Consider the following 11074-nt stretch of genomic DNA (forward strand, 5'->3'; position numbering starts at 1 on the left):
ATTGGTCCCCTCGCCGAGCTGCTCACGGGTTCATTCAACTGTTAAGCACCTCCCCGCCTCTCTAAAGGACATTATAATGCAAGAAGCCCCCTTTTTAACCACAAACCGAATTTTCTTTCATTTAGGTGATCTATATATATCTATATCGTATAGCTTATAGCTTATATCTATTTTAAATAACTTAAAGCCGCTAAAATTTGGGGGGGAACAGCTTTCGCCCTGGAGCGGTGCGCGATGCTGTCTCACGCCGACCTCCTGGACGCCAGGCTAGGTGAGTGCGCGCCTCTCGCCCGGGCAGCCAGGAGAAGCCGGGGCAGGAAATTGTCAATTTGTTCCTTATTTTACCTTAATGCGCCCTAAATGGACTAATTTCTTTAAAAGTAATTGTGCTGTATTAAAGTTTAATTTGATTTAACATCGTCTTTAAAAAAAAAAAATCTATGGAATATGTAGATCCAAAAAAGGACTAGGGAAATGTTACTTTTTGTTTTTCCTTTTTTCCCCCTTCCTCCCTCTCCCTTATTATTATTAATTTTTTTTTGAACGGCGATCTATCCTGAGATAATTTGTTAGGAGGTGTTTTTCTTTCTCTCTTTTCCCCTCCTGTTTGCTTTGATTTGGGATTTTTTCTTCTCTTTTTTCCTCTCTCTCTCTCCCCACTACCTCCTTCTCTACCCCTCATTTAAGTATGATTGAACTTGTAAAAATCTGGCATAAACGAGAAGCCGCTGCAATCGAGGCGGATTTTCTAAGTGTGTTCATTGAGAAAGGAGAAAAGCCAAATTCATCCCCACAGGCATCCCCGCCTGCAAGGGACTCGGCATTGCCAATGTCTGAGAGGAACGCGCCTTCTATTTCTCCGGAAAGAAAAGTTGAATTCTCTAAAGTTTGATTCACTGTTCTCCGTATAGAGTTTACTTGAGTTTCCTTAATGCGGTCTGGGTTGCTGGGCTCTGGGTTTCCGGTTTGGGAATCCTTGGTGATGGATGTGACTCCATTTTCCAAACACTTTCTCTGATTCGAGGGAGAGGCGGAGCTGATTTGGGTTGATTTCAGAGGGAGGAAGGCTTGGAGAGAATTATTCATCTTCCAAAAGTGAGAGGGAATCGGCTGAGGGCCGGAGGTAGAGTTCGCTAAGCTGCCTAAGCGCAGGTGGGGCAGCGGAACCAAGGAATTGCTTAATTTTCTTTCTTTCTTTTCTCCCCCCGCCCCACCCCGCCCGGGTCCGAGGATACGCTTTCGCGTTCCTGCGGCTTACAGGGGTACGGTTCATGAAAGGGACTCGGAGGCACATTTCTTTGCCGGGACTGGGAGTGTTCACTGCGGGAGATAAGAAAGCATGTGCCGGTTACTACGCGAGCTGGCTGCGGAGAGAGGGGAAAGGGCCGGGAGATGGTATTCCAACCTGGCCGTCCAAATTCTGGGGAACCCGGCTGAGCATCCCGGGAGTCTCCCCCGTAGGGCGAACGTGGGCGCGGAGGGAGCCGAAGATGGGGCTGAAGGCGGACCGCGCCGTGAGGACAGTCCCTCCTGGCATCGCCAGGAAAGTAGTGACCGCGATCCCCTTGCCTCCTCAGGTATGAAAGATGCCGCCGAGCTTCTGGGCCACCGGGAGGCGGTGAAGTGTAGGCTGGGCGTGGGGGGCTCCGACCCTGGGGGCCATCCGGGGGACCTAGCGCCCAACTCCGACCCAGTCGAGGGAGCCACGCTGCTGCCCGGGGAGGACATCACTACAGTGGGCTCTACGCCGGCCTCGCTGGCGGTGAGCGCAAAGGACCCGGACAAACAGCCGGGGCCCCAAGGCGGCCCGAACCCCAGCCAAGCCGGCCAGCAGCAGGGCCAACAGAAGCAGAAGCGCCACCGGACGCGCTTCACGCCCGCGCAGCTCAACGAGTTGGAGAGGAGCTTCGCGAAGACTCACTACCCCGACATCTTTATGCGCGAGGAGCTGGCGCTGCGTATCGGGCTGACCGAGTCGCGAGTGCAGGTACGCCGGGCTTGGGCGCGGGGGCAGTAGACAAGGAGGGGCGGGAGGATTTGGGCAAAAGAAGTGGGGTCTTTTCCTTGCCGGGATCCTGGGCTTGCGCTGCGGCTGCCTGTGAGTTCCATGGACAAGCAGGTCCCCCATCTCCCACCAGTATAGCCACATTCCCACAGAAATGCCTCAAAAGCGAAGCCGGCGTTGTTCGACTGTTAGGTGGTCTCATTCGTCTTGACTGAGAAGGGAAGCTCCGCATCTCCCGGCCTCCGCACCTCCCAGCCTCTGCGTCTCCCTGGCGGCTAAGCTGAGCGCGCACCTCCACTCCAGCTCGAGTTATTGACAAGTATTTCATTAGCCCCTAATGAGTTTGTGGAAGGCGTCTGGATAAATGGGGGAATGCAACAATTATACAGAAAACTTGAAAAGGCGGAAAATAAGACATAATGGCACCTTAACAAAAAATCCACACCTGGGGTTCACGGTGTAGCTTTATATCTCCCTCCCGCCGCTCTCAGGGAAAATACCCCTAGCTTTCATGTTTGCAAAGGTTTTAAATTTTGATGGTCTACCAGTGCGCTGGGGGTGGCTGAAGAGATCCCTTACAGTCTGTGAGCCCTGGTTTTCCCCTAAGGAAACTGGGGAGGGGAGATGAAGGCTTTCTGTTGTAGATATCCGATCTGAAGAAAGGACATTTAGGGCAGGAATGATTGACAGGTAGTAGACGAAATCATTACTGACCCCTTGTTCTCGTCCAACCACCCTCCAAGTTGTAAATTATATATAACTTATAAAATCACACCTATAACTTTTCCGAAAATTGGGGAATAAAAATATAAGCCCAGCGAATCTCAGATTTTTTTTTTCGCTTTTTAAAAGAATGAAAAAATATATCAGGTATTTTATGGACAAGTGCTGGAGGTGAAATTCCAAGGCGCTCAGTTACTCTTGAGCTATCCAGGGTTCTGAAAACCTTCCTTTCCTGTCTCGGTCGTGGTATTTTCTCTCTGTCATGCTGGGTGTCAACTGTAGCTCTAGGTGCTTTAACAAATTAAGTTTAAAGATCTCAGTTCCTTTACATTTGATCTAAGAAGTAAGAGACAAGGGTGTCCATAATCACAGGGTTGAATATTTCTGTCTTTGTGCGACATTTTAAAGACAGTTTAACCTGGAAAAATAGCATATGCTCTATTCTAAATAGTCAGCAAATGAATATCATCATTGGGGACTTAAAGTGGTCAGATTAATACAGAAATAATCAAGGTATAATATAGATTAACATTTTAACTCTGTATAAGTCTGGGTGGTTTAATTAGTGAACTTTGGAAGCCTTGAACCATGGGCCATTGAAATTAAATACCCAGAGTGTTAATTGCATTGTGCAGATATATACTATTCATGCTTTTAAAAAATTTTTACCTACCTCCTCTTTTTAAATCTGAAGTTGAGTCCAAACCTTAACAGAAATACACAGTTTCAATACTTCCATTACTGTTAACGATAATACTGGCTTGTTAAAATCTTGTAGGTTCAAAGTTCATAAATTTGCTTTTTGTCCCTCAGGAGAAATACTACCTAATATTTTTTGTTTTAAAGAGTAAAATGCTGTTGCTTAACCTAGACATAGTGGTAATTAGCTTAAATTAAAATAGAACTTAGAATCACAAATAAAATATAATTGGACAACTGACTTTATGAAAAAAGAAAATGAGGTCTATTAAACTTTATTAGTTCTTCCAAAGGTTAATGGCAGTGATTCTTTTAATAGAAAAAGTTGTAAATGAAATAAAATACAAACTATGTAATAGAAAGTTATTTTCAAAAAGTACACAAAAGAATAATCAAGAAGAAAAAGACAAAGTACTTTAATTGTTCTAGCATAATGTTGAACAAAAGATAATAGCTTGAGGCTGCTGATAGGAACAATTTAATAGAATGGCAATTTCAATATTTTTTAAAATAATGTTTCATAGTTTAAAAAGTAATCAGATCAACATAACCTTCTTAATTAACACTTCAGAATGATTAACATTATGTAATGTAATGCAAAAATAATTTATGGAAAATGTATTTACTTCACAATTCACTGTACCACTGCTCCTTGACCAAATTCAAATTAAATAGTAATTGGTTTATGTTCTTATATGATGAGTCCTTCATAGTTTTTTTTATAGTTAACAGATTGCCACACATTCTTTTCAGTATGTGGGCCACTGCACTGATTAAAAATGATCTAAACATTTAATTTATTACAATTGTATGTTTTTAAAGATGCTTTTTAATTCTAGACTTACTGATCCAACATACTTGTTTTTATCTATATCTGGTATATACCATACTTTTAAGTATTTATTAAAGCACCTCTACTTACATGGAGGCCAATTCCATGTCTGATATTGCTCCCTTTTTCTGGCTAGTGTAATAAAACCGTTCCTTTTATAGCATGCCATTATTAGAAACCAATTTCAGAATTATTTATAACCTGGAATGGCTTATTAAGCAGCAATGCGAGAATCATGCAAATTATGCGATCAAATGCAATATAATAAGCATAATCATTAGTCTCTAGCACGGATTAATTAACTTTCAATATTTTATTTACATAAAAACCAAATCAGTGAAATAACTTCTGCACAGTCAGGCTTGCCTTTCAATATTTTATATGAACAAAAATAATGTGCTGTAATTCCATTGACCGTGTCCCCCAGAATGGCCCTGTCACCTGCCACATCTTAATAGGGGGACAAGCTGAGAGTATTTTCTAGTTTTCTAATGGAATGAGAAATTGCATTTTCTTCCTCTCCCAGCACTATTAAAGTGTAATGAATTCGGCCCAGAGTTCACGGCTGGCTGATCGAAATGAACCTGAGATCTCGGCTTTAATACAGCTCCCCAGATTTCCTCCCAAATCTTCACATTAATCATTTGCTGGATTCCAATGAGATCTTCATAAAGCGTTTGCTTCGAGGGGGGGAAAAAAGTAATATTCTCTCTTTCTCCCTTTCTCTATTTCTGAGCCATTTATAGTTGGGGAATTAAACGGGCTATATATTTTAAAATACATTTACAGTATGTCTATATTACTGTAACAGCAGATATCATGAAAGTGGATTTTTAAATTCCAACCTCCATTAGATTCTCACTGTTGTATTAAGCATTTTCTAAGAAGAGCTGCATTTCAGACTGAGTACAAAGTTGGCCCTTGGTTGCGGTTAATATATTTTCTGGAGTTGTCATCTGTGCATTCTCAAAATCTCCCTTAGGTTTTCCCTGCATTTTAATCCGTCATGCTCTAGTTTTCAAGTGGAAACATTCACATTTTAAAAACATATGCATCATAGCTTGGAACGGAGGTGCTCAGACCCCATGCAGATTTTTTTCCCCAACCCCAGTAAGCCATGAAACATAAAAAATTTTGTAGCCATCATTTGACTACTAACCCTCAAACATAATTGAGCACAATTTTTCGATTATTCCTATAATATTTAGTTCTTTAACAGCTGTTCTTTCCCACCTGTGCCTGAGGTTCAGAAACCTTTCTAGCAGGTGTGTTTTCCACTGAAATTCTATGGGGCAATCCCACCCCCCCTTCTTTCTTTCTGCTGCTTCTCTTCCCACTCCCCCACAGATGTCTGCCACCCTCCTCCCCCACTGCCCGTTCCAAACATTCAAACATTTCAGGATTCACTGACACTTCGCAGGATGTTAGGAACCAGTCTTTATAGATACCTTTCAAAATATATCCGGGTGTGGAATGTGAGATGGGACCACTTGGATATAGACACCGTCCCTGTCTAGGGCTTCACCCAGTCTACTTCCCCTCATTCCAGCCTTGGATTGGGAATGCAAAGTGACCTGTGGCCGCAGGTCTCCTCGCTGTGCTTTCCTTGGCTCCTGCGGGTTACTCTCCACTCGAGGTCACTAACAGCTCAATTCGTGGCTGGCGGCATTGATCCCAGTTACTATCAAGGGCCCCACAGCCTCATTAATCCGTCGTGCCACCAACTCAAGGGGCTTTAGCAAGTAAGGGACCCGGCATCTTTATACATCCGGAACTTGGGGTAGGCAGAAACATGGCAAATGAGCCAGAAACCAGAGAAAGATAATAGGGTGGGCAATGGCACGAGTAGGGTAGCAGTGCCAGGCCCGACCCAAAGGCGGGCAATAATTCTAGACTGCAATGCCGTTCACACTGTTAAGCGTAGAGTGTCTCCACCTGCACGGGTGTAACACGCCTCTGTGAATAGCTGGCTCACTGACAACAGGTCAGGTACGTCCATACTCAGGATCCTTTATCTTGCAGAATAAACACTAAATATTAGCTTGGATTAACAGATGAATAACATTTTGGTCATGAATATGGTCACATTGCGTTTGCCAAATGCTAAGAGGAAACTCCCATCAGTACCTGAGCTGTGTCTCGCATCATTTATATTTATGCACAGTAAACCTCCAACTGACTAGATGTTAAAGTGCAAACCTGCCAAGTAGGCATGCTGCATATTATTATCATCATTTTTAAATATCAAATTCAAATATAGCGAGACAGGAGGCTACCTTGGTCAGGCAGCTTACTTGACATCTTTCAGAAGAAACTTTCCTTCCCCTATGGTAGTGAATATGACATTAATAGGCAAATTTGTCTGGTAAGTTCAGAAATTCAGGGTTACTGTGAATAAAGAACGAGTAGAAGGTTTATTTTTATTTGGAGTATATTTTATCAAACACACCTCCTTTAAAAAGATTCGTGGCTATTGGGTCTACGCAAAATTAAATTTGATTCATTACTAGTGTGAGCTTTAAACTTGACCTTTAATTTGTAGTCAGAAAATTTGCTTTCAGTTCATAGATGAAACGGATGAAACGGGGCGGGGGGGGGGTGGGGAGACTTGAGGAATTGGAGGCCTTATAGTCTCAGGTCCTCAGTAAGTTCCTGAAAATAGACTGGCAGGTCCCAGGGCTCAGGGTTCTGGCAGCAGGTTCCAGCGTATCTGCACAGCTCAGATAAAAGGTGCTCCTAGAGGGGTTTGAGAATGAGGCAAGGAGACTTGTGGCAGTCGCTACGAATCACAAGTCACGGTAGCGACCCAAACTACACCGTAGCTCAGTGCCGCCCGCTTTCCCACATGGATCACTATATTAACCTCTCCGCTCTGTCATCCGTGGCGTTAGAGGTTTTCCTTTGTCTTTCGATTTTGAAACTGGCTATGTCATCCACAGCCTTTTATCAATTTCCAAATTTCCAGCGTTTCTGAAAATTCTATACCCCATCAGTGTTATAAGGACGCTATTAAGCCACATGGGTACACATGTTTATCTTCATTTGTACACCTGTGGGTCCAATTTTGACACATGCCTGCCTGCAGACTTGTGCATCTAAGCTGTGCACAGAATGTGCCAGCGTGCAGGGGCGTGGTGAACACTGCACGCGGTTGGTATGTTTGCCCCGAGTGTAAGCTCCGGGGCACCACCACGCAGGACCCCGGAAGTTGGCGCTTGCTGAGTGCAAGGGGCGCCAGTTGTCTCCAGCTGACGTAGAACCGCGGTCTCTGGCTGGCCGTGGGGCGCGTTGGGTCGAAGGCACTTGGTCCACCTGGGGCAGTGCCTGACGCAGGTTTCTCAGGCTCCAGCCCCCGCCCCTCCGGGCCGGCGGGCTTGCTAATAGCGCTCTGTCTCCCGCCCCGCCCGCTCCAGGTCTGGTTCCAGAACCGGCGCGCTAAGTGGAAGAAGCGCAAGAAGACCACCAACGTGTTCCGCGCGCCGGGAACGCTGCTGCCCACGCCAGGCCTGCCTCAGTTTCCGTCAGCCGCCGCCGCAGCCGCCGCCGCCATGGGCGACAGCCTGTGCTCTTTCCACGCCAACGACACCCGCTGGGCGGCGGCCGCCATGCCGGGCGTGTCACAGCTACCGCTGCCGCCGGCTCTGGGCAGGCAGCAAGCCATGGCGCAGTCGCTGTCCCAGTGCAGCCTGGCGGCCGGGCCGCCGCCCAACTCCATGGGCCTGTCCAACAGCCTGGCGGGCTCCAACGGCGCGGGGCTGCAGTCGCATCTTTACCAGCCCGCCTTCCCCGGCATGGTGCCCGCCTCCCTCCCCGGCCCCAGCAACGTCTCCGGTTCGCCCCAGCTCTGCAGCTCCCCGGACAGCAGCGACGTGTGGCGGGGCACGAGCATCGCCTCCCTCCGCCGCAAGGCGCTAGAGCACACAGTCTCCATGAGCTTCACTTAATGCAGCCGCGCCCAGCCCGCTCCGCCCCCGGCGCCGCCCCCAGGGCCGCCCCGAGGTCCTTCGGCGCGCGCCCGGGCCCCCGCTCCCTGCCCGGGCCCCTGCCCCGGCGCCCTGCCCCATCCCCTCCCGGCCTCCGCCACTTCTCGTTTTGTTCTCTCCTCTCTCGTTCGCTCTCTCGGGCTCACCCCAAGCCCCATCCCGCGAGGCCTCCCCTCCGCCTGATTTCGCTCGCCCCGGTCCCTTCGCCCCCTCCCGCTCAGCTCCTCTTCCTGTCTCCCCTAATCTTCCCTGGCGCCCTTCTCCCGCGCCTCACCGCGCCCTTTCCAGCTACCCCCGGCCCCCCGGCTGGCACGTAGCGTGCTCTAGCCCTCCTCCCAGCCCTCCGACTGGCGGCACTCTCACCTACACCTTCAACACGACGCCTACGACCCCCTCGCCAGCCGCCTCCCCTCCGGTCCCTTCTTTACCCGCACCTCACGCCCCTCCTCCCGCGCCCTGCAAAAAGCATCCTTCCCGCCATTTTACTTACCAGGGAGTCGACTCAGGATCTGAAATCAGACACCAATGGACTGGTTTGTGGGCAGAAACACACACACTCGCAACTCTCGCTCACTCTCAGACACTACATACACTCGCGCACACACACATACACAGTGCACCTAGGTCACACACGGACGTGTTCAAGGGACAGCACAATGTTAGGGATTTTCGTCTTAAAGGAGGACAAGCATCTGCTACAACCGCCTCATCTGAGGGCCCAACTGATATAATTTGATTTGTCCCCGTATTCTTTCTCCGAACTCCTCGTTTTCTTTCCTCTCCCACCACCCTACCCTTGCACCATTCACCCAGTCACATCCATGCAGCCCTCTATTGGCTTGCAAAAGAACACTTTTATTTTATCTTTCATTTTTTTAAGCACAACTGTGTGAGGTTATTGAAGGGAAGCCTTCTCAGGAGGAACATGCCAGTGGATTGGGTGGCTGGAGTAGACTAAAACAGTCATATGATGAAGAGGTGATCTTACCCATTTTGATTAGTCTTTATAAGGAAGAATAAAGTAAACGTAAGAAAAATTTCCTTTTGTAAAAGTAAAAGCCACATCTCTTTTCTGGATCCTTCAGGACTGGGGTTTGTTTGCTTCCTTTTCCGTTTTCTCTCTCCTCGATGCTCTGTGCCCTAGGTTGTTTTGTGGTCGTCCTGTCGTCCCTCGTGCCCCTCGGCCACCGCCCTGGCCCTTGCCAGCTGCCGATGGATGCACTCGGACATCTACAACCCTGCAACTTTGTACAGAGAAACACAATCAGCTCTTTCTGCATGTGCTGGTCAAATCCAAACCCAGAGAACAGAAGCGCTTTCGAAGAATGAACAAACATGTGAAATAGGATGTTTTGTGTAGATAAAGCATTCTTGTTACATACTGGTCAATTTGTGATATGTTTTAACTTATTGTCTGTGCTTATTTATGGAATTTGGTTTTCTTAATAAATGTTTGAGCTAATATAAAGCATATTATTTGACTTTTCCGGACAAGTTTATATCAAGTTAAATGTAAATGGTTAAAATAAAATCATTTTCAGTATGTGATATGGAGCATGATGGGTTTTGTTGTGACTGAATTTCAGGAGAGGGTCTCATGAGGGAGAGGGAGAGAGCTCGTCCTGTAGGCTCTCAATTCGAGCTCAACCGGGCCGTGGGATCCCGGAGTTTGGGACTGTGAGCCCTCCAGCCGGCTGGGGTTCAGTTTCCGGGTCGCACGCCAGCGTAGGCAGCGCTCTCCCACACGGCGTCTGGTCGAGGAGGCCAGGCCTCGAATCACTCAGTGCGCAGGCCGGAAGTGAGAAGGCCGGGCGGTGAGGGCCTCAAGCGAGCTCGAGGCCTCGCGAGGCTTTGGGCCGGCCCGGGCGTAGGGAGCGGGAGATGAGCCCCAGGGGACAGCTGCCGGCGGGCACAGCTGCCGGCACTAAACGCAGGGCCCGTGAGTTGATAAGCTTTTCGTGTGAACGGTTTCCCCCGGGCAAAGGAGTGGAGGGCGACCCTGGGCTGGCTGCGTGCGTGTGATGGGAAGGCGGTAGGGGAGCGTAAGGACTATAGAGAAGGAAGCGTGGGAACCGGGAGCTCTGCCCTCCGGCGTCACCGAAAGTCCCGTCTGGCCCCAGGTACACAATGGATGTGAAAGGGCCGGGGTGGAGGGAGGTGGGGGGTGGGGGAAGGTAGTGATTTCCTTTCCTAGGCCCTAGGCCTCCCGGCCTTCTGAAGGAGGCTACCGGGTCCCTTTGTGTCCTCAGGATCTAGGCTCGGCTTCCGGTACCCGGGACTCTGGACCTCCCATGCGGAGGGAAACTTCACATCTGAAAAAGAGTGCGCTGGACGACCTGGCTTTGGGTTGTGCCTCTCAGGTTTTGCCTCATGTGGCCACTCTCATTTTCTCAGGGTCCTTACTTGGTGCGAGCTAAGCTCGAATATAGCCACGTGCTCGGGGGACATCCCCACACTAACTAGTAGTGAAAATTGCTGTTTCTTTGGTAGTCTGGGAGGGACGGTAGTGGGTGTGTTTTAAACTTGGAGGCAAATCAATATCACAGGCTTTCTTTGGAAGGCTAATCAAAATCGATCTTGTGGTTTAAAATTTAAGGGTCATTATAGGCGTTGAGAGTGCACCCATTCCCATGGGAAGATTTCTCATTTGGTTGCCACTGAGTGTAAATCCTGAAAAGACCCTTGCCCTAGAATATAGTTTTGTACCACAGGACTACATGTGAATTTTAGGAACTATTGTAGTTGTTACTCAACTAAGAGCACAGTTGAATCTCTTCGAAGGCAAGGACAAAAAGGCATGATTTTTCTATGATAAAGAAAAATTATATCTTC

General features: G+C 48.0%; 1 protein-coding gene across 1 annotated transcript; it reads left to right on the top strand.

Annotated features, from left to right (window-relative positions):
• Positions 1-234: 234 nt before the first annotated feature.
• Positions 235-10823, top strand: OTP (orthopedia homeobox). Its single transcript, XM_006744014.3, has 3 exons — positions 235-271; positions 1578-1987; positions 7673-10823. The coding sequence occupies exons 1-3, from the start codon at positions 235-237 to the stop codon at positions 8201-8203; spliced, it is 978 nt and encodes a 325-aa protein (XP_006744077.1). The 3' UTR covers positions 8204-10823.
• Positions 10824-11074: the final 251 nt, after the last annotated feature.

The sequence above is a fragment of the Leptonychotes weddellii genome, chromosome 7, assembly GCF_054177405.1.
Source record: "Leptonychotes weddellii isolate Sample4059 chromosome 7, ASM5417740v2, whole genome shotgun sequence".
In the NCBI taxonomy this organism is placed as follows: domain Eukaryota; kingdom Metazoa; phylum Chordata; class Mammalia; order Carnivora; family Phocidae; genus Leptonychotes; species Leptonychotes weddellii.

Bases quoted from the DNA above. Each gene is read 5' to 3' on its own strand.
- OTP (XM_006744014.3), top strand. From the start codon at position 235: ATGCTGTCTCACGCCGACCTCCTGGACGCCAGGCTAG. The intron at 272-1,577 runs GTGAGTGCGCGC...TTGCCTCCTCAG, and splicing joins CCTCCTGGACGCCAGGCTAG to GTATGAAAGATGCCGCCGAG. The intron at 1,988-7,672 runs GTACGCCGGGCT...CGCCCGCTCCAG, and splicing joins TGACCGAGTCGCGAGTGCAG to GTCTGGTTCCAGAACCGGCG.